Genomic DNA, 20,883 nt, shown 5'->3' with positions numbered 1-20,883 from the left:
CACCTGGCTTGGACGTGTTTTTTGTGCCTTTGACATGAAACTGTACAATCACAAACCACCATAGGTGCTAAACTACATTTAAGGCCTCGCTTTTTATCTTTCAAATCAGTTCAAGTAGACGCTGATATGCTTCCGCACTGCAGAGTTCTGTGCAGCAAACCGTTGGTTGCAGTCCACCATAATCCTATATTATTCCATCGTTGCCTGCCAAGATCATGTATTTGTCTTTTCTTGTAAGAGTTGTGCACTCAAAGCCGAGAGCTTTGGCAATCTGGTTCTGCACGTGATTGGCAACTTCCGTCCTTGATTTCCCACCAGCAATGCATGTCTGCGAACTAGGTAGCTTCTCAAGAATCTTCACAGAGTAGATTACAAATGGGTTCAGCAAGTTAAATATGGAGTCTAAACATTTGCATCCGCTAGCTGTGGTTCCGTAGAACATGCTAACCTGCAGATCTACAGCCACAGGAACTATATCGCCAGTCATCTCGGCAAATAGAGGACTGAACCTCAGCAGATACGGTTCCCTACAAGTGGTTCCTTCAGGGCAAACCACAAGGTCACCCTGGCTCAGTTGTTGCTCCATCACTTTCCTGTCTCTCTCATGGTCTCTCGTAAGCCGGACAACCTTGATCGGAGAGGTCACCTCGCTAAATCTACTCACACTGTAGGTGACTGCCGCCAGAGGTTTCATTAACGCAATTGCAACAAAGATCGGATCAAGCAGAGTTCTGTGGTTGCAAACGTAAAGCACGCCGCTCTCTTTCTTGTCATTCTTGTTTGAAGCAATCCAACTCAAGCGCTTTGCTCTCGATACAGTGGTACTTAACCCAGTTGAGGCGCTTACAATTGCAGAAATATTGAGAGGTAAGAACACGCCACAGATAAATCTGATCAAGAAGACCAAAACTCCAAGTGGTAACCACATGAACATGATTAGTGTGGCGACTAAAGTTGGCCTGAAAGCCAATCTTCCATCATGAAAGATCAATGGCTTTGGGTATTTCTCCCTTGGAAGGCTTTTCCAATTCCATTTCTCTGCTTTACTCACCCAGTAAATCTCCTGTTATTGTCAAATTGTATCCAGATTTATTTAAATAATTGTTGTTCAAAGACAAATTATAAGTGGGACAAAATTGTACATTACTTTAAAAAAATGATATTAAAAAGAGAAAATATATATGTATATGTACACACACACACACACTTTTGGACTACCTTGCAGTACGAAAAGAGTTGGTCGTCAGTGGACTTATTGAAAGATCCTATGCCAATAACATGAGAACCCACTCTAAGCTCATTTAAAATAACCCCATTTGCGTTTTTCCCTTCCATTAAACCAACAAAATATCCACAAACTGTCTTCAACTCCCTTCCTTCAACTGCATCAACTCGTAAATAATCTTTTAAAAAACATTCAATCATGATTCTTGGCATGTCACTCACTGCTATTTTTCTTTTAGCTTTCATCACAGCATCGAAGCCTTCATCTCCAACATCTTCTAGAAAGTACTTGGGCAAAACAGAACTTCCAACCATGAACTTCTTCCTTTTGATCCCCGCAAAGCTTACAAAGACCATAACGTTGATGCCTTGCTCTTCTCCAACAAGACAAACCAAAGGGTACAAGAGAAACAAAATGAAAGCCCTCAACAGCCCGCCCGCTTCGAAGGCCACTAGCATGAAGTATGGAAACAGTGAGGATGATCTTAACAATGCACTCTCTAAGTGAAAAACCAACGTTTTGTTTGAAAGCTCTTGTGGCTTTTGTAGAAGGGAGGCGAGTTTGTGGAACTCTGAGTGTGTTGCATGGCTACCTTTGTGCCTAAATTGAAAAGAAGATGGGTTTGCTTGTCTTTTAAGTTGAAATTTGGAAAAGAAAGAAAGAGCTTTACGTACTAGAAACTGCTTGCCAGCCATATTTAGTTCACTTGTAATGTGGCACGATCAAGGAGCTTTATATAAGTGGGATTCGCAGCCCGTAAATGCTGCATACAAAATTTACTCCTAAATTATGTGAATACGTGACGTCCCAAAATGTTACAAAATCATGCCAAATTAGACTAGGAACCACTCAAAATGCCCTTTAAATAGCAAAGGTGGTGTCTCTTCTCTCCGCGTGTGTGCGTGTAAAATTTGCACCATTTTACTATTTTTCTTGTTTAATCATATGTAAGACGGCACTTAAATCGGAAAGAGTAATACCACAAATTTTTAAGCAATATCCGAAGAGATTTAATTTCACATCATCTAATATCTGTTCACCGGATGGACAGATAAATAAGTAATTTGCCGAGTTTTAAAAATTTACTATTCAATGAATGAATAATGTCGTAAGATTGAGTTAAATTATATAAAATATTATTTACCCTTAATATTGATGTTGGACTCTTATTAAAACCAAGCTTCATGTTGATCCCTCCATTTGTGCAAACTCTAATTCATAGAAGTAGATAATTAAAAAGTTAAAAAAAAAAAAGAAAGAGCATCAATATCAATACTTTTTTTAGCTTTTGTCTCTTGGTTATTTTAGGCTCTTTTTGAAATTTTGTCCAAGTATATAATTTAATTAATAGACGATGTTGTAACAACAGTGGCAACATAAGCGGATCCATTTAATTAATAGACGATGTCGAGTGTTTGATGTTTATCTTTTTAATTTATTGCCAAAAATAGAGGCACACAAGGCAGCTTATCCCTTCTTAAAATGACAATTTTAATAATTTTTAGGGAAAATATCCACTGTCCACCCGTTTTTTTCAACTTTTTCAAAAATAATCAATTCCTTTTTTTTTTTTGCTGGAATCCACCTAGAGTTACATTTTATTTCATTTTTCCACTTCCGTTTGGAATCCGTTAAAAAAACTAACGGAAACTTAAAAAAATGACCATTTTACCCCCCTCAAAATGAAAATTACAATTTCACCCTAAAAATTGCCAAAAATAATCAGATTAAATCTAATTATTTTCTCCATCGGTCAATAAAGAAATTAATTCCACAACCATCAAATGCAGGGTTTTTTTTTAATATGTCTGTAATTAGAATGCTAAATTATAACAGTAGTATTAAAAATAGCTCAATCTTGCAAACCATCAATTGAATTTAAGATAAGTAAAGTTTTATTATTCATTGAGTTATAATCTCTAATATTTAAGATTTTTTTGTACTTCATTAACGTACCAATAATGATATTCATCATTAAATCTGATTATTTTTGGCATTTTTAGGGTGAAATTGTAATTTTCGTTTTAGGTGTAAAATGATGTTTTTTTAAGTTTCTATTAGTTTTCTTAACGGATTCCAAACGGAAGTAGAAAAGTGAAACAAAATATAACTTTAGGTGGATTCCAGAAAAAAAAAGAATTGTATATTTTTGAAAAAATTAAAAAAAACGGATGAACGGTGGATATTTTCCTCAACTTTTATTTTGGCTCACTTGTGGACATTGATATTTTTGAGTAAAAACATCTTTAAAAAATAAAAATAAAAAACACAACCTTTATTCGTAAACTGTGCGGCTGTGGCCGAGGAATGGAAGTTATCTATATCCTTAGGAAGAAGGTAGAGATAGAAATAAAAAAAAAAAAATGCTCTTCAAGGTGTAAGGGGCAAAACAATAATGTTGGCCCAGGTGCAATAAACCTCTACTTTTGTACCCCATTGCTTGCCGTAACATTCACAATAAATTAGCGGTTCACAGGTCAAGTGTCAACATAGAAGTCCTGTGTGTTTTCAATTTTTCACTTTACTCACTGGCCATATGTTTAACAGTCAGAGATCAAGACGTCTTTGGTTTAGTGGGAGAATTGTGTATTCTCATAATGATTTTGCAAAATAAGTGTGTGGGAGATTTAATACAATCTGGACTTACGTGAAAATTTTTAAAACTCTTTGCCATAATGATTTTGCATCAAACCCTAAGAGCTGAAGAAGTGTTAATAACCAATTAAACACATATGTGCGTGCGGTTGAGCAACTTCCCACGTCGCAAAGTTGCTGGACCCCTTAGCTCTTAAATAGAATACGGATGCCGATGTCGACGGGAGTAAATGAGAAAGCAACATGTGTTCGCGTTGCCTTCACTACTGGGTACTCAGTCACCTCAATCCATTCTTTTAATTAAATATGTAAAGCAAAATCCCAATCCCATTCAGTGTTAGAAGCACGTCAATTTCACGATTGTAATTAATTCAAATATAAAGTTAGTTAATCAGAACCAATGGGTTTAAATAATTCAAATATCGCCAAGGTACGTAATTGCATGATTCGCCCACTGCATGACTATGTGTTGTATCATCATCTGTAAATGTCTCCTCTCCTGGTTAACAAGATAATTTCTCAGATTGATCAGTTGAGAGGCAGGCACAGGGTAGGTGAAAACATTAATTTCTATGCACCCTCCAACCGATAATAAATAAATTTGAGTAATAACGAGAGTCCACGACCATCAAAAGAGGATCTAGCTGGGCCTGCAGGCTGTCACAGCGATCGAAGTCGAGTGTAACATCATCATAATCGTTCAAAATGGTGATGGATGGATAGCTAATGCCAATGAGCCACGCCTCTCTCTCTCCCGTTGCTTGCTACTCCATTATTCGAATTGATGATGATAAGCACACATCAGTCACCAACTCACTAGGTATCCGGATCGGTACAGATAAATTAGGAAAGTACAAGGAGCGGTTCTGTAATAAAGTTATGGCAGCCAGCAATCATATTGTATTTAGTGGCCGTGACATTTCCATGTGGATCAGGGTTGTATGCGTCGCATTTATGCACCTGATAATCGATTAATTACAATTGAAGCCAAGAACCATGTGGCCTTGCTGCCGTATGATTCTCACACAATTTTTGTTTGCCGGCTACTCAAATGTAAGTTTTGATAAAAAAAAATAAAAATAGAGGATTTAAACATTAATTGGTTTACACTGCCCACCTCACGTTAGCGTATATTGATTAAAAAAGAAAAAGAGGGCATGACCCATATATATGCAATGGAATTGCATCTGCTGCTGGTAGCCCTAGTAAATGACTGAGCACAGGGGTGAACCCAAGACTTTTTTTCACTCCAGATTAGTTTATAAATTTATGATACATATTAATGTGAATCTCGTTTCATGTAAGGGGGAGGGGGTTAGAAAACACATATATTAAGCAACACCACATTAAAGCGCTTAAAATATGTATATTTAATAAAAAATATAACAACAATACAATAAACAAGCTCATATTATAAATTATTAAAATTGTTTATGAAATTCTTTTTTATTTTAGTGATGGAGAATGTTATTTAAATAATTTGATTTAATGAAAAGAAAAAGAACAAGGATGAAGTGAAGGAAATAAACTATGAAATTATGAAAATGTTGTTAATTGTTACTATATCATTGTTAGAGTAATGTTAGGGATCCTAATATTTAAGCCTCAACTAATGTGTTATTCATTGATTGGATAGTGGAATAGAGTAATAAGAAATTTTATATTTATGATTAACATATAATATAGTATTGAGACTCAAGTTATGACTCAAATATTATATTTTTAGCATTATTGCTTTAACTAAAGTAAAGAATTCTCTTTTGTAAAGTTCCTCCTACTGAATTCTTTTAATATAATTGACTTTTTTTTTTCCAATTAGACCAAACCATAACTTTTTTTTATAAGAAGTTAAAATAGTACCAACATTTTAACCTCCTAATGATTTCAATTTACTCAATAAACAAATAACTGAATCATTTATAAAATATGTCTCTAACTCTAATTAAAAAACAAAAAATTATTAAAAAAAAAAGTTGAATTGGGGATATATTTAAAAATAAAATACAAATTCTATTATTTTATGAAAATTTGAAAAAAATTAAAGGGTATAAGTGAAATTTTATAGGGTTAGACTAGGGATGTAAAAAGACCTGTGGTACAGAAGCTTCAAGCTCGTAGGGGTCCATAACATTACGGGTATCTGGTCTAATTTTACTCTTAATCTTTAGTAGATTAGGTATAAATATTTGTAACTTTTTATACCTCTTGATTGGGTGGTGCGTATTTGGTTATAAATACTAATACTTGTACCCGCTTATTAAATACATTCGGCTAATTGACTATTTATCTTTTTTAATGTTTTAAAAGTTAAAATTAATACTTAAATAAAAAAAATTAAAATAAAAAATTATAACCCTAAAACGTAAACATTAGCACTCAGGAGCTTAATAATTGGAAGTTGGAACGACCATTTATTATGATATTGTCCTAAATATTTACTTAGAGATTTTAATTATTTAATGGACTAGAAATTCAGTAGACCATCTAAAATCTTGTCATGATCGAAAACAAATGATAATAGAATAATATTCAAATTAAAGTCAATTGAAAGAAGTGAAGGATGGGAAAAAAAAAAGTCAAAGTGGAGATTTTTGCATTCAGTCCAAATATTTAGTAATACATTTATTATAATTAAACTTAACAATCATTAAATTATAATAGATATTTACCTAAAATTAAAAATAAATTTTTAAAAATATTTTAAAACAAGGTGTTGCATGTTCATTTAGAGCTAAATAGTTAAGGTATTATTATTTTTAAATATATGCAAATGTTGAAAAATAAAAGGGGATGCATTATAAGGGATAGGGGAAGTTGACAAATATCTTTAATTTTTATTAGGGAATCTCTGGCTGTACGCATTCAAGTTCACAATAAATAAGGATCAATGGTGAAAATAACCTCTATCAAAAGCACGTTTGAGTGCGGGCATTGGTGTCCTTGCATAATACCCGACTCGTTGTCATGCCACCTTTGACAGGGCATGAGATGTGTGCATGTGTTATTGCAATGGTAATGTTTCATCTCATTTGGAAGGGGAAAAAAATGTGTGAGATTGTCCCACTACTTCCAGCTCAACATATTGAGTTGATGGGATGGTCTAATCAGACTTTGCATATGACAAACTAATAAATTCTATTGTAAGACCAGTAATTTTTTAAACATTAAAATTAGTGAATCTCACTCAAATACCCACTGCTTTACCACATAATAAAACTTTTATTAAGCTGTCGCACCAACACTCAGCCTCCCTCTGGAAATACAGTTGTCCCATAAAATATTAGACTTAAAATGATGTGGTGGGAAAGCCCATTATAAGACGTTTACCTGAACCGGTAGATATTAAGTTCATCAAATCTTGAGAGAAGGTAGATACTCTTCAAATAAATGATTGCACAAACAAAATTCCTCCATAAAATTTCCAAAAAAACTGGTTAGAACAGAAGATATTCAGATAAAGATTAAGATAATATTCCCTTTTCACCTGAAACCCAGGTACAGAAAGAAATGCAAAACTTTCTTCACATATTTCAAATAATACAGAAATGTATCGCTACTACAAGTGCAATGATTAAGTCCTTGGTATATTCTCTTTCCACTGCTACAATGCGCATCTTCAAGAAAGTCTGCATAGCTTGCTTCCAAGACAACAACTATAAATTGTCGTCCATAGGAGCTTCAATTGGAATGTTGGTCAGCTGTAACACAAGATTGATTTGTCACGAAGTTCTCTGAAGAACAATGCACCAATTTGATTTGTCAAAAAATCGATCAACTACTACTGCATTGTCGATATCAGATGCCAATCTGCAGAAAAGGATGAATACGGAATGAGTGTGGAGAAGTAATAGTTAAATAAATGATTTCATATAAACAGACAAAAAAGGGAAATAGTTGTGGTAGTAAGCAAAATTTGCAAACATGAAGAAAGGACCTTGAGTGGACAGAAATGACCTCCCTATTTTATAGCATAAAATATTATAGGTTTTAACTTCAACAACAAAGACAGGTTAACTCATTTGTTGCTCCTTTTAGGTAATAAATTTAAAAAACTGATGCTTAAAAACTCTATACCTAGCACATTCATATGGGTTAAACACAGTGTTATGGAGAAATCATCTAAATTTTATTCCCTCCTAAAATTCAATCCCAGGTTCAAAACTTGCCAAAGATAGCAACTCTATTGCAGAAGAGTCTGTTGTCTTTCACCACCACAATAACAAAATACTTTATGGTGATTGAACATAATATTCTTGGGAAGGTACAATAGGTAAGGAGTTTGAATCCCGCTCACACCAAAGTCAGCAAAGTTTCGTTTATATTTGTGAAATAATTAACATACAAAAGAAAAAAGGGAAAGAAATCAAACAAGAAGAATGAACAGGATGGATTGCTATAAGCATTTTTTTATCCAAATCCGGCAAAGTTGCTTATGTAGTCCAATCACCAAAAGACCAAACAATAGAAGAAAAGCAACGATGCAATAATTGGGTTCAAACATCAAGATTTGCAAAAGATAATAATGCATACCTTTCAAGCTCACCGTCACAGAAGACATGGTAATATCGGTTGTACACTACAGCACCCTTTTTGTCATCTTTCTTTGCTAGGCCATTTGCAAGAGCACAAGCAGATGCACCACTGACTTCAGCACGGTGGTAAGGTAAGTGCCAAGGGACAAAATATTCCTGTTGATTCGTGATAATTTTCACATCTTGAGAAATCACTGAATCATCTTCACTTTGAGAGGTTAAACTTATAGATTCCCACAACTTATCAGGTACACTCTGCTTTGGGTCTTTTCCTTGCTCTTCAGAACCATTATCCTCGGTTTCTGGGATGCTTTCTAACGTTCGAGCTGAAGGGCTACGAACTCGAGGACTCCCAGGTCCTATCCACTCTTCCACATACTTTTGAGTAAGAGGAGTCCATTTGGTAACTAATGATTTATCCTCTTGTTCCACTGCCCAGACTGTTATTAGAACTAAGCTACCCTTTTTGACAACCCTAACTAATTCTTCAATTGCTTTCTTTCTCCTGCTTTCAGTGCTCAGATGATGTAATACGGCTATAGAGATGGCTGCATCGCCAAAATCAGATCTGTAGGGGAGATTTACAGCATCTGCAACCAAAACTTCATGCCCCCTGTCCGCACAAATTTTAATTAAGGAAGGACTAATATCACAACCGATGAAGAAGCAATCCGGATTTAAACCCAAATACTTCCCATTTCCACAACCTGCATCCAAGACAAGAGACCCTGAAGGCAAAGAATTCAAAAAAGTGGCAACTTTTGGCCACTTAGCGAAACGAGTGGAACTGAAATGGGGAGCTATGGCATCATAAACACGATGGACATACTTCTTTTCTAATTCAGGAGTAGATTTTATGCTTGAGGATGAGCATCGCTGGTCCTCCCCTGTAGATACAGAATGAATGCTAGATTCTCCATCAGCTCCAAGGGTACAAAAATCAGAAGCACCTTTTACTTTAACTTCTCTCATAGTTCCAGAAATTCCTGGATGAAAAACACAATTACCACAGGTAATGGGTACAGAGAATGGCTCCCAAAATTTATGAAAGCATCTAGTTGCCCTTAGAACATCAAAAACAGCAGCTTGAAGCATAGAACCAACTCAGGCGTGGCACTGCAGACGATAAAAGATAATAAATAAAGAATTTCTCACTAACAGAACTTCCTAGAAATTCAATTTAGAACATATAATAAACTGTTTCAACGATAGAAGATGATTGTTACCTCCTGAATATGGCTTTCACTTTATATGATACAAATCAAATGTATGAATCGGCAATTATTAGTGATAGCAAATCAATTAGAAGACACAAAAACCACCACATGCTATTTCTGCCTGAGCAAATCCATTGGTTTCATTACCTAAGTAAAGAAAATAAGTTCCCCATTTTCCTTCATTTTCATAATTTAGCATAAACACATCAAAATGTGGCTAACTTCCCATACTTCATAATCAAGCAGTCAAACTGTTTCAATCAACTTTCAGTTAATCTCCACATTGTATGCTACAACAAAATATGACATCATAGTATTTAGGCCTTGGCTTAGGAAATTAAAGCAAAATTAAGAACACGAGTACACCTTCATTTCAGATCAATAGTGTCTGCTATTTCCTCTATTATTCACTCTATCCAGGCACAACAAAACCAATACAAAGTTCCTGCTTACTTTAGCTTGTCGCTAACAAGTAGCAAAACAATTCACTTCTAAGCCAGAGATTTTTTTTTTTTTTTTTAAATCAAGGGATTGCCATTAACCAAATCTAGGGTTTTGAATTCTCAAAAGCAACAACGCATACATTAATAAACATGGTAAGAGTTTTACCTGATTCAGTTCACATCTCAGCGATTAGGCTTAGGGTTACAACAGAAGGTGTACTGTACGGAGATAAGCGATTGAATTGAATCAGGGTTTTAGGAGTAGAGAACTAGAGAGGACGATTGGACGAATATTCGGTTATAGAGAACTGATTACATGAGGACCAGCTTATGATAATCAATATGAGCTCTCCTCTGATTAGTGATTAACATATTTTCTATTTTTGTCAAAACAATTTTCTTTTCTTTTCTTTTCTCTTTTTTAAAATCAGCTTAAAAATAAAAAGATAAATTTGTTAATTATTTCCATTGGTTAATTATATTTTCTACTTAAGAAAAAGATAAATTATATCATGTGGCGTTATTTTTTTCCCGCCATTTCGGGGGTTTCTTAGATTTGCTCTGGGGGAGTCAGAGATGAAACAAGAGTCAGGAACAAATCAGTAAATCACAAAATGGGCTCAACAGAAGAAATAAAATAACCTTATTTCTTTTTGCTTTTTTTTTTTTTTTTTTCTTTTTGGGAGAAAAAGTAGCCACCAAGAATTCACAGTGGCGGCGGCACCTATGTTTTGCATTTTATGCATCAACTTAACTAGTTAATGATTATCAGTCACAGTCAAGAATCTATTGACATCTCCGGGTAAATTCGTCTTTTTGGCAACAATAAAAAATTATTAATTTAAAAAAAAAAAACTGATTAAAATCCCCAAATTGATATTCTTTTCCTTTATTTCGATTTATTTATCTATATTTTCTAGTTTTCATAATACTTAAAAGGAGCACCACATATTCTAGGGCCAAACAGTTTCTTACTTCAAATCCTTTTATAGTTTCTAATGGTAATAACGGTGGGTGATTAGTTAGCTATATGAATTTTTTTTATAAAAATAAAGTGATTTAGAGGTAATTCATCAGAAAAATATCCGTTCGTAATTCTGAGTTATTTTCTTTATATTTATTTCTTTCTTACTTCCGAGTTGTCTGCTATTACTGTCGAAGTTTGATAAATTCCTGGTGTTGGTCCAAGTCCAACCAGGAATGGTTACCAAATGGCCTACCATGAGTTTGGCATTAATTCATATAACGCTAAGACTAGGCAAAGAGCTGGTCGGATAAAATAATTTCTGATCCTAACTAATCATATGTTATTTTATAAAAAATAAAAAATAAAAATGAATGCAATTTAAAGTTTAAAATAATTTAGTTCCTTGTGACCTAAATCTAAAATTAGTACTAAAATGATGAGTCTTTTGTTGGGTGATTCTCATTTGTCTTCCCTAATGTCGTGTGGATGATTTTAATTTGCAAATATATGTTTGATCTTAATAGATTGTGATTGAATATTCAAAAGAGCATTGTTATTTAAATTATTTAACAGAAGAAAGATTAAATTAACCATAAAAAAATACAATATCTTTATCCTTGTTAAATCGAAAGAAACAAAAAAAAAATGATGGGTCTTCTTAATGGAAGAGGATTCTCTTCTGATCTAAGTTATACTGATCTTTTAAAGATCTTCTGTCATGTGTCTTTTAGTGGTAGTGTATAGGTAAAATTTAACTTTTTTTATTTTTTATTTATTAATAACCAATCAATAATTAATTAGTTTGATCAGAACATGATTTCTCCAGATCCCTTCTTAATTGGGTATTCTTTCCTTTGGATGCAATTTCAATAATTTGTCATATCAATGATAAAAGAATGGCATTCTCACGATCCTTTCAGCTTTATGTTAGATTTTGTCTTTGATACTACGGACATAAGACATGTTATGTTTTCTTTCTGTGGAAATTAATACCAGATTTTTTTTGACTTTTCCAACGTCTAACGCAAAGGGTTAGGGTATTTCTTGTACGTTTACCTCACCTTGTTACCTTGTGTAGCTCATCAACACAAAAAAGTCCCGTTTCATCGAACTTCCACGCAGACTTTACTTCTCGTATAAAAGTAGAAATTATGAAGACCGAGAATTTTAAAATTGGGAGTACGAAGTGGGAGTGAAAATTGATTATTTATTTACACCGGAAGGAGAGTGTAGAATATGAATTAAAATATTATTTTAATAGTTATTTTGTGTTTGATTAAGAGTAAATTATTTTAAATTATAATTTTACTCTTATTTAAAGAATTTTAGATTTTAATTGCAAAGTGAATAAAAAATATAATTCTAAAATAAATTATTTTTTTTATTGCTAATTTTAATTATATAAATTAATAATAATTATTATTAATAATTTTATATAATAAACTATGTATCAGTATTAATTATTAATATTACATAAATATAACAATATTATATTTTCAAAGAAAGATAGTATATAGTGATATTATTAATTCTCTATGAATATAATAATACTATTTTTAGGTAATTTTTACTTAAAAGCAATGTAAATTATTATTTTTAACTAAATATAAGAATATTATATTTAATAAATTTAATATTATAATTTAATGAATGTAATATTATTAAACAACATAATAATATTATTTAAATAAATATGATATTATTATTTTTTAAAAAGTGTAACATTATTAAATAATATAATATTATTATTTTTTTAATAATATAAAGGTAATAAAGGAAGAGGCTCCCACCCCCACCTCCCCATGTGAATGGGAATCTCACCTTTCATTTAAAAAATAAGTGAAACCCATTATTTTCCTTAAATGAGTAAGTAAATATTGAAATGAGAGTAATCTACACTCACCACTTCTATTTTAATAAATAAACACAGTATTATTTTAACAAATAAACACAGTATTAGTGGTATAGTCATTCTCTCGCCTACTCCAAATTCTTAATTAAACCATGTATGTGGATCAGGTCCACCCCAAATGCTCCACGACTCCTCTGAAGGCAACCGTTCCTTTCACTATGGATTTCTTTCTCAGCAGCCGCTGGCCAGTGCCACGTTAGGAATTGAGACTGTAAAGTTAGCTTTGCTTTTCCACTATTTGAAGCAAAAAGGCATATCCTTTAATGCATGCACTTCTGTACGTAGGGAACTCAAAACAATGTTAGGTTCAAGGAATAATTCGTGTTGCAATTTTTCCACTGGAAAAATGTGCACATTTGGTGGGAGCTAGTGTGGAATCAATCTTCGGCGCATAGAATTTATGTAACCTGGAAACGGGAACTTGTGTGTTAATGAGATGGCTGTCGTAAGCGGCTTGTTTTCTCATTTGTTTCTTTCTGGGAACTACCGTAGAAAGTTCTGATGGACGCCCATTATTTAAACGGCCCCAGGTTGCACAATTCCCTAGGGACTTGTGTTGTGTTCCAACAACAGTCGATTGCAAATAGCAATACTTAGACTCCATATATTTCGAATTATTTTACAATAATGTCATCACGCAGTGTACCACCTGCACTTCTGTTACAACCCAAACAAACTTGGCTCAGGTTCTTTTTAAGTAGATACATATATAATCTTTACTTGAATGTTATTTGTCTGTCAGCGTTACTGTTTCTTTCATACCGTCTTATTTAAAGTACTTATCTATATCTGTTTATGTTTATTGGGTTGCTTACAGTTCAAAGTCCAACAATGGAAGCAAACTTGGTATGTTAATGGCAAATGGCAACGCACCACTTTTCGATATAACGTAGGGATGGAGTGATGAAACTTCTTTTATAGCTTAGACTAAATGATCTTTGATGCAATGTGATCGCAGGTCATTGCACAGAAGTATCGCGGAATGTCAATATGGAGAGCCTGCAAAGTGGATATTTGTTTCCTGAGGTCAGGAAATTCTAAGATCGACCTGCGTCGTTATGATTTCCTTGCTTTTTAACCCATGCTGACTGTTTCTTGGTTTCTTAACCAGATATCAATGCGTGAATCTGAACATATCCGAAAACATCCAGATGCAAGGTTGATACGGCTTGGGATTGGAGACACAACACAGCCTATACCAGATATCATAACATCAGCTATGGCTGAGGTAATTCTTTTATTATCTCTGTTCAGATGAAACTGAAACTCTTTAGCATTACTGCTTAAAAATATCACCAGAATATCGCTGGTTTGGTGTTTTTCCATGCTTGATTGAAGGCTAGATTATACTATAGCTTTGCTTTTCTGTTGTTTTTCCTGGCTAATGATTATCACATTTTATTATCTGGTTTGCAGCATGCATTTGCTCTATCAACGGTTAAAGGTTATAAAGGTTACGGAGCTGAGCAAGGCAACATGGTACAGTTGCACTTTTGGTGCTTCTTTTGATTTCCTCTGTTTATTTATTGTCTTTTCGATTATTCGCTCTTCGTAGTTGATAAAAGAAATGCCAACACCACCAAAATCCAGCCACCCTTCACAAGACCCTGATAAACGTTTAAAAAGCAACAAGAAGCTTTTAACCTAAACTATCTGCAAGAAATAGTTGAAGAATCAATCAATCTCGGTGGCGTATCTGACACACATATATCTTCATCCTTTTGTCATGATCAACCTATTCATATGATTGATTACTTTCTGAGAATATGTCTTCATGAGACTCCAAAACAGTTACAAAATCACATCTTAAATGCAAGAAATTGAGGACTTAAAATTGATTTTCCGTGTGCATATTTTAGACGCCGAATTTTATTGAATGGTCCTTATCATCGGTGGGGATATCAAATCTGTCTTGCTTTTGGATTTCGGTTAGATGCCCAACATGTCTTAAACTCATAATATCTTCATGAAGCTTTATTGAATTTAATGGACTAATTTGGAACAGTTTATGTCATCAAGCAATCCAACAGGAGCTAACATTGAATGCATATTGGTAATTGGAATATTAATAACAACAGCAACATTTTCTGTTCATGGCTATAAAATTTATTCACAAAAAGCACCATATCTGTCACAGAGCTGTTAGATCACGAATATAAATATATGAATGCTATCAGATAACTTGTTTACTACAAATGAAATATTGTTATTGCATAATGCATCATCTCCTGAATAGCCCCAAGATATGCAAACAATAACTTCCCACACAAGAAAATATATACCATGAGGACTCGGGTCATTCTTCCTTGTTACAAAGAGATTGTAAATCCTCTTAGTTAGGAATAATGAATTCCTTCTAACATTTTTTTTTTGAACTTTTTAAGTTTTCATAGAATCTTTTTTATTTGTCTCAACTGCCTCAAATACAATATATATTTTCAATTGTCCTGTGTGCTGAACTTAAATTTATAAAAATATTTTTTCAACCTGTTTCCCAAACATTGACTGGTGGTCCCTTGTTCAGGACAGTTACAAGTGATGCTGCCAGTCTGAATTTAGGTGGCCTTATGTTACTAGGAGTGAATATAAATTTTGTTTCAAAACAAATTAATTTCCACTGGAATGTATATTGCAAAAAGACTTGCCAAGTGTATTTATATACATGGTTACTTTTTGCTGTATCCTATTTATATTGAGATACTGAAATTTCTGTGGCACCTTTTGTAGGCATTAAGAACAGCAATTGCAGATAAGTTTTACAAAGATATGGGCATTGAAGGAGACGAAATATTTATATCTGATGGTGCACAGAGTGACATTTCTCGTCTACAGGTAGGAAAAATAGTCTATGTTTCAAATATTCTACATTTCCTTAATGTAGATTACTTTATTGCTAAACACTTATAAATCCTGACTATTGTACTTCCCCTTAACAGATGCTTCTTGGATCCAATGTAACAGTGGCTGTGCAGGACCCATCTTTTCCGGTACTATTAGCTTTTTAGTAACTCCATTAAGAAGATTATTATATCTCTATTGACATGGCCTAATGTTAACCGATTTTGAGTTTTAGATCATCACATCTTTGTCTTTTTTAGAATAGTTTAAAATTGGTTAATATCTTAACACTTTAAAGAACTTCTGTCCTTTATCATAACTTTTGGTTATTGGACAATATGTTAATGGACTGCTCGGCACAGGCATATATTGATACTAGCGTTATTGTTGGTCAAGCTGGCAAGTTCCTAAAGGAAACTGGGAAGTACAGGAATATTGTGTACATGAACTGCAGGCCTGAGAATAACTTTTTTCCGGACTTATCAACTACTTCGAGAACAGATATAATTTTCTTTTGTTCTCCGAACAATCCAACTGGTCATGCTGCAACATGGCAGCAATTGAAGAAACTGGTGGAGTTTGCTAAGGCGAATGGATCAATCATAGTATATGATTCTGCTTATGCTGCTTATATAACAGACCCAAGCCCACGATCAATCTATGAAATTCCTGGAGCCAGAGAGGTTTGTCCCCAATGAATCATTTTGTGAGGGTGAGCAATATCTTTTTCATTCCTGATGAAACTAAACGTGGCGTTTATATGATATAGGTTGCAATTGAAATTTCATCCTTTTCCAAGTTTGCGGGGTTCACGGGGGTCCGCCTTGGCTGGACAGTGGTCCCTGAAGAGCTTCGTTACTCCAATGGATACCCCGTTATAAAGGATTTCAACCGCATTGTGTGCACCTGCTTCAATGGGGCATCAAATATTGTTCAGGCTGGAGGCCTAGCGTGCCTTTCACCAGATGGCTTCCAGGTAGCCCATTACTTCTTTGCAAAAAGAACATTAACAATGATGGTAGCACGTAACTAGAAGCTTCCTGAAACTGAATTTAAACTGATAATTACTCTTCCCTTTCGCCATAAATTTGTGTTTCAGGCCTTGAGGACCGTGATTGACTACTACAAGGAAAATGCCAAGATAATTGTCGATGCATTTCAATCACTTGGATTGAAAGTTTATGGAGGGAAGAATGCCCCTTACGTGTGGGTACAATTTCCAGGGTCGAGTTCTTGGGATGTTTTTGCTGAAATTCTTGAGAAGACGCACATACTAACTATTCCGGGTAGCGGATTTGGTCCTGGTGGGAATGAACATATCAGAGTCAGTGCATTCGGACACAGAGAATGCATATCAGAAGCTTGTAGACGGCTTAAAAATTTTTTGTAGACGATTTTATATCTTCAATGTTTTCATGAGACAAATCAATGCGTTGGTATATCTCCCCACCTCAGAATTCTAATGCATTCAATCCAGAATAGCTCCCTGGTGAATGCTATCAGTTATGCTCTGGTCACCTTATATGAATAAAGACTATAAATTAAGATTTAGATGACTACCTAATTTGAGAATTTTGTGAGATATTGCGGCCAAATAGAATAAATGTATCCGTAATCTTTTATTTTATATATTGTTTATTCAAAAAGTAAACCCGGTGAAAATCTCCAGTAGTCCAACACAGATGATGCAAAAACATTACCTTGTGGAATCTCCCTCGCAAAAGTTTCTTTCTTAAAAAATGCATATAATTGAATCCATCGGGATATGTGTCAAAAAGAAAATAATTCAATCACATGCGGCAAATAGTGATGCCTTGGTCATCAAGCTAACAGAATATTCCAACCAGGACCACTATGAATGTCCCCACTTCAATTTTGTCCATTTCTAAAATATTTGTAAGTGAGCAAAAGGTTTAATAGGGTTCGGTTCGAAGTATCATTGTGATTATTTTAGTAAGTCAATGAATTCCTTGCGTATCACGTTCAAACTGCTATAAATCAACCCTGTTAGTGAATCATCGACACAAACCAAGTTTCTAACTCAAATTGAACTAATTGGGCCATGGCAACTCCTGGGTACTATATTGCTGAGGCATATGTGTTAAGGAAAGCTCATAAGGAGAAAATGAAGAAAATGGAAGAAGAAGGAGCCAAGCTGGAAGAGACTGATTTAGCTGAGAAAAAATCTAGTAGCTGTTTCTCATGGATGGGCAAGAAGATGCATCCACGACGCATTTCATCCGTGGATTGTGCTGGAAAAGAAGAAGATCGATGTGATAATAAGCGATGATCAGATCAAATTTCACGTTAATTAGCTTTTGATAAATATAGTGTGCTTCTAGCTATAAAAAATGATTCACTGTTTCCTATCTCTTCCTTACTTTAATTAGTTTGTAAAATATTGATATGAAAGCCAAATCCGGCTCAAGTGGCCTTGCCTCTTGTGTTATATACCAAATGGCTTCAAAAATAAAACGCAATGGTTAATCCATATAAGTTTCTTTATCTTTACTGAAGAAAAAAAAATCACGATCTACGTTTTTGTTTCTTCAGCTAACAAAATCTTTGTATTAACATGACATATGGATTTTATTTTAACATAATTACTTATCTGGTTGTCCATACTTCAACCTAAATGCAAATAGAAGTGATTGGCTTGTTCTATAGGTGGGGTGAAACCTCCGATGTATGCAAAAGTAAGTTTTGAACAAAGAGTATTTATAATTAAGTCAATCTATTATTATTATTATTTTAAATCTGTAAAAATCAAACCCGGTCAAATCTGATTAAATTATAAGTCGTTGTAGTTTACTATTACCATTATTAATATTTCACTTTTTTTTTTAACAACAAAAAATAGCTATCTTTTTATCTGTTAACTTTAATTTCATATCACTGAAAAACGACAAAACAATCACCTAAATTCACGTTTCAGGTGAAAAGTCAAGGAAATTGCTGGCTCTTTGAAGCCTTCAAAATTGAATAACTACAAATTCCTTTTCATAAGAGGCTGCTTAATGCTTAAAGTTGTTGGGTCAGGTCAAGCCATCATCAGCGTAGGGAAAGGTTATAATTTACAGAGACTTTTAACACAAAAGATAAGGCGGCAACGGTCCACGAAATTCCCCAACCCAAAAGAGAAAACACATCGCAGGTTCGCACTGATTCTTGACTTGCAAGAAATTTCAACATCAAAAGAATTAATGGACGAACCACCCCCGCATATAAATTAAGCAACACAAAAAGTGACAAAATGCCACATCTTAGCTTACGTATGCACTTGGCCTACTCATGACTTTTGACACGTAGTTGGTGACGCCAGTCCAGGAAAAAACTCAGCAAAAGTCTAACAATCTTGCCCGACAAGCCAACCAGAAAAGAATTATGGTACATTCACTCACACGTTAGGGAAGCAGAAGCCTATAAATTAATGATCTTCTAAGCGTTGAACTCCCATCTTCAACGCGTTGAAATCAAAATTTCTCTGACAACTTTACTTCATACTCGAAACAAGAGAGGTCCAGTGCGTCGTCAATCCTTGGTAATTAATTAATGGCAATGGCTGGAGTTGCAGGTCTTAGTCTGGTAGAAGTTTATGCCATGCGAGCGATGCATAAGGAGAAAATGAAGAAACTGGAGAAACAGAAAGCTTCCAAGATCGGCAGTACCGCTGATGATGAAAAGGAAATCCCAAGTGGGTGTTTCTTCTGGGTGTCAAAGAAGAGTCACTCTGCTAAGGTTTCATCGGCCGGCGCAGATTCTGATCACCAAAAGCTACAATCTGGTGATCAATGGAACTGCAAAAGCTAGTTTGATGGGGTTCCATTTTGTGCTTAAGCTACATGAATTAATGGTAGTCTGGGGATATTTTAATTAGCCACTGGCCATGCAAAAGTTTGCTTTATTGTTACGATTATTATTTTGTTCATTCTTGTACTTTCCTCATAACTATATATCTAGTGAGGGATAATTATCATTATGTACCTTTTGTGTGGGTGTAAAAAATTAATGAAAAAGCAGAATCTTGTGACATTTCAATTTTTTTTTTTTTTGGTGGTTGGTTAGTTGTATAAACAAGTACTCTGTTGTAGTGTGATTTCTTTTTTAAATTTTATCAGTACGAGATGACCAAGTTTTTAAATTGGTTCGCATGTAATTACCAGTAACTAATCAGATCAGTATTTAGATGATGATTTGAGAATTTTTGTATTTTACAAAGATCTTTCAGCATAAAATGCTTAGAGGAGGTAGAAACATTATCACTTGTCTGTAATCTGGGGTTTGTCTTCTGATGCTAATTGAACGTAACGCAGTAATAAAGGCAATTGGCCATGCATGTTCAGATTCATTGCCTGCCATTGAATTTTACAAGAGGAAGTAAAACTATCCGTAATCAGTTCTGTTGTCAAATAGATTTGTTATTCTTAAAGAAAAACCAGTGAATCAATTCCTTTCTTCCCCAGACCGATCCATCTCAATTTCTCAGCGAATATCCTTTCTTGGTCTTATAGTCAAACAATAAATAAATACAGGGGCTATACAAGGCTACACGGTGTCATGACACCTACGGAATTTTAAAAAATTTTGAAATTTCTAAATAAAATATGAAAAGTAAGTGTAAAAAAGTTTATATCAGCCCTTACACGGTTGATATACAAATTTCATACATTGGATAATAAAATAATTTAAAGTTCTGCTAAAGTCCACGCTAAATAATAAATCTCTAAAATTTGAAGCTATGCAACCAATATCCCAATTTTTCAACCATCTCTCTACAATAAAGATGAGAACACCATTAAAATTAATCAATATTTTAAAATAAAGAATTGACCCTGTCGATTTTTTAGCTGTACTCCACCACTGAATAAATAGAGTAATTTTTCACCTTATACTCATCAAATCTTTTTTGGGTCCAAATAACTCTGTGCCAGTCGCATCAAGTAAATATATAATATAATAACCAATTAATTAATATACCTTGCTCACCAAGGTAATAAGATATTCCAACCAAAATGGACCATTCAGAATGTCCCTACTTTAATTTTGTCCAAGTCTGAATGCTGGAGAAAAACTTGAAATTGTTTAATCAAAATCACTTAATGATGAGTTTAAATACTAAAGAAGGTGACGAATTGCTTGACACCCAAGTTCCAA

At 34.1% G+C, this 20,883-nt stretch overlaps 3 protein-coding genes and 1 long non-coding RNA gene across 5 annotated transcripts in view; 1 reads left to right on the top strand and 3 right to left on the bottom strand.

The window, feature by feature from the left end:
- Positions 1–2,056, bottom strand: part of LOC102625594 (probable glycerol-3-phosphate acyltransferase 3) — a 2,203-nt gene extending 147 nt beyond the window's left edge. The window contains exons 1-2 of the mRNA XM_006472607.3: positions 1,219–2,056; positions 1–1,063 (exon numbers count right to left, since the gene is read on the bottom strand). The exon at positions 1–1,063 is cut by the window's left edge and continues 147 nt beyond it. Of these exons, the coding sequence (XP_006472670.2) occupies positions 185–1,063; positions 1,219–1,920 (1,581 nt within the window). The 5' untranslated portion in view covers positions 1,921–2,056 and the 3' untranslated portion in view covers positions 1–184. The remainder of the gene's footprint in view (positions 1,064–1,218) is intronic.
- Positions 2,057–7,275: 5,219 nt separating this feature from the next.
- Positions 7,276–10,345, bottom strand: LOC102625137 (tRNA (carboxymethyluridine(34)-5-O)-methyltransferase). Of its 2 annotated transcripts, none has more exons than XM_006472605.4 (3): positions 10,179–10,345; positions 8,351–9,468; positions 7,276–7,627 (listed from the first exon to the last, which is right to left on the bottom strand). In XM_006472605.4, the coding sequence occupies exons 2-3, from the start codon at positions 9,445–9,447 to the stop codon at positions 7,540–7,542; spliced, it is 1,185 nt and encodes a 394-aa protein (XP_006472668.2). In that variant the 5' UTR covers positions 9,448–9,468; positions 10,179–10,345; the 3' UTR covers positions 7,276–7,539. The 2 variants fall into 2 exon arrangements, with proteins under 2 accessions (XP_006472668.2, XP_006472669.2); XM_006472606.4 differs by having other exon boundaries at positions 8,351–9,338.
- Positions 10,346–12,943: 2,598 nt separating this feature from the next.
- Positions 12,944–17,280, top strand: LOC102624854 (LL-diaminopimelate aminotransferase, chloroplastic-like). The gene is made up of 10 exons (XM_006472604.4): positions 12,944–13,577; positions 13,709–13,737; positions 13,850–13,917; positions 14,003–14,119; positions 14,308–14,370; positions 15,619–15,723; positions 15,828–15,878; positions 16,092–16,412; positions 16,499–16,705; positions 16,829–17,280. Exons 1-10 carry the CDS (start codon positions 13,519–13,521, stop codon positions 17,117–17,119), a joined length of 1,311 nt encoding a protein of 436 aa, XP_006472667.2. The 5' UTR covers positions 12,944–13,518; the 3' UTR covers positions 17,120–17,280.
- Positions 17,281–19,399: 2,119 nt separating this feature from the next.
- LOC127902789 (uncharacterized) lies at positions 19,400–19,875 on the bottom strand. Its single transcript, XR_008055412.1, has 2 exons — positions 19,714–19,875; positions 19,400–19,670 (listed from the first exon to the last, which is right to left on the bottom strand). It is a non-coding gene; the product is annotated as an uncharacterized LOC127902789 (long non-coding RNA).
- Between the last annotated feature and the right edge of the window lie 1,008 nt (positions 19,876–20,883).

This window comes from Citrus sinensis, chromosome 5, assembly GCF_022201045.2.
Source record: "Citrus sinensis cultivar Valencia sweet orange chromosome 5, DVS_A1.0, whole genome shotgun sequence".
Classification (NCBI taxonomy): domain Eukaryota; kingdom Viridiplantae; phylum Streptophyta; class Magnoliopsida; order Sapindales; family Rutaceae; genus Citrus; species Citrus sinensis.
The sequence above is the reverse complement of the archived record's forward strand: the minus strand, read 5'-3'. Positions and strand labels throughout refer to the sequence as shown.

Excerpts from the sequence above, each read along its gene's own strand:
- LOC102624854 (XM_006472604.4), top strand. The coding sequence starts at position 13,519 with ATGTCATCACGCAGTGTACCACCTGCACTTCTGTTACAACCCAAACAA. Across the intron at positions 13,578-13,708 it reads CCCAAACAAACTTGGCTCAG|TTCAAAGTCCAACAATGGAA; the intron begins GTTCTTTTTAAG and ends GGTTGCTTACAG. Across the intron at positions 15,724-15,827 it reads GTGACATTTCTCGTCTACAG|ATGCTTCTTGGATCCAATGT; the intron begins GTAGGAAAAATA and ends TCCCCTTAACAG.
- LOC102625137 (XM_006472605.4), bottom strand. The coding sequence starts at position 9,447 with ATGCTTCAAGCTGCTGTTTTTGATGTTCTAAGGGCAACTAGATGCTTT. Across the intron at positions 7,628-8,350 it reads TGTGACGGTGAGCTTGAAAG|ATTGGCATCTGATATCGACA; the intron begins GTATGCATTATT and ends CCTTTTCTGCAG.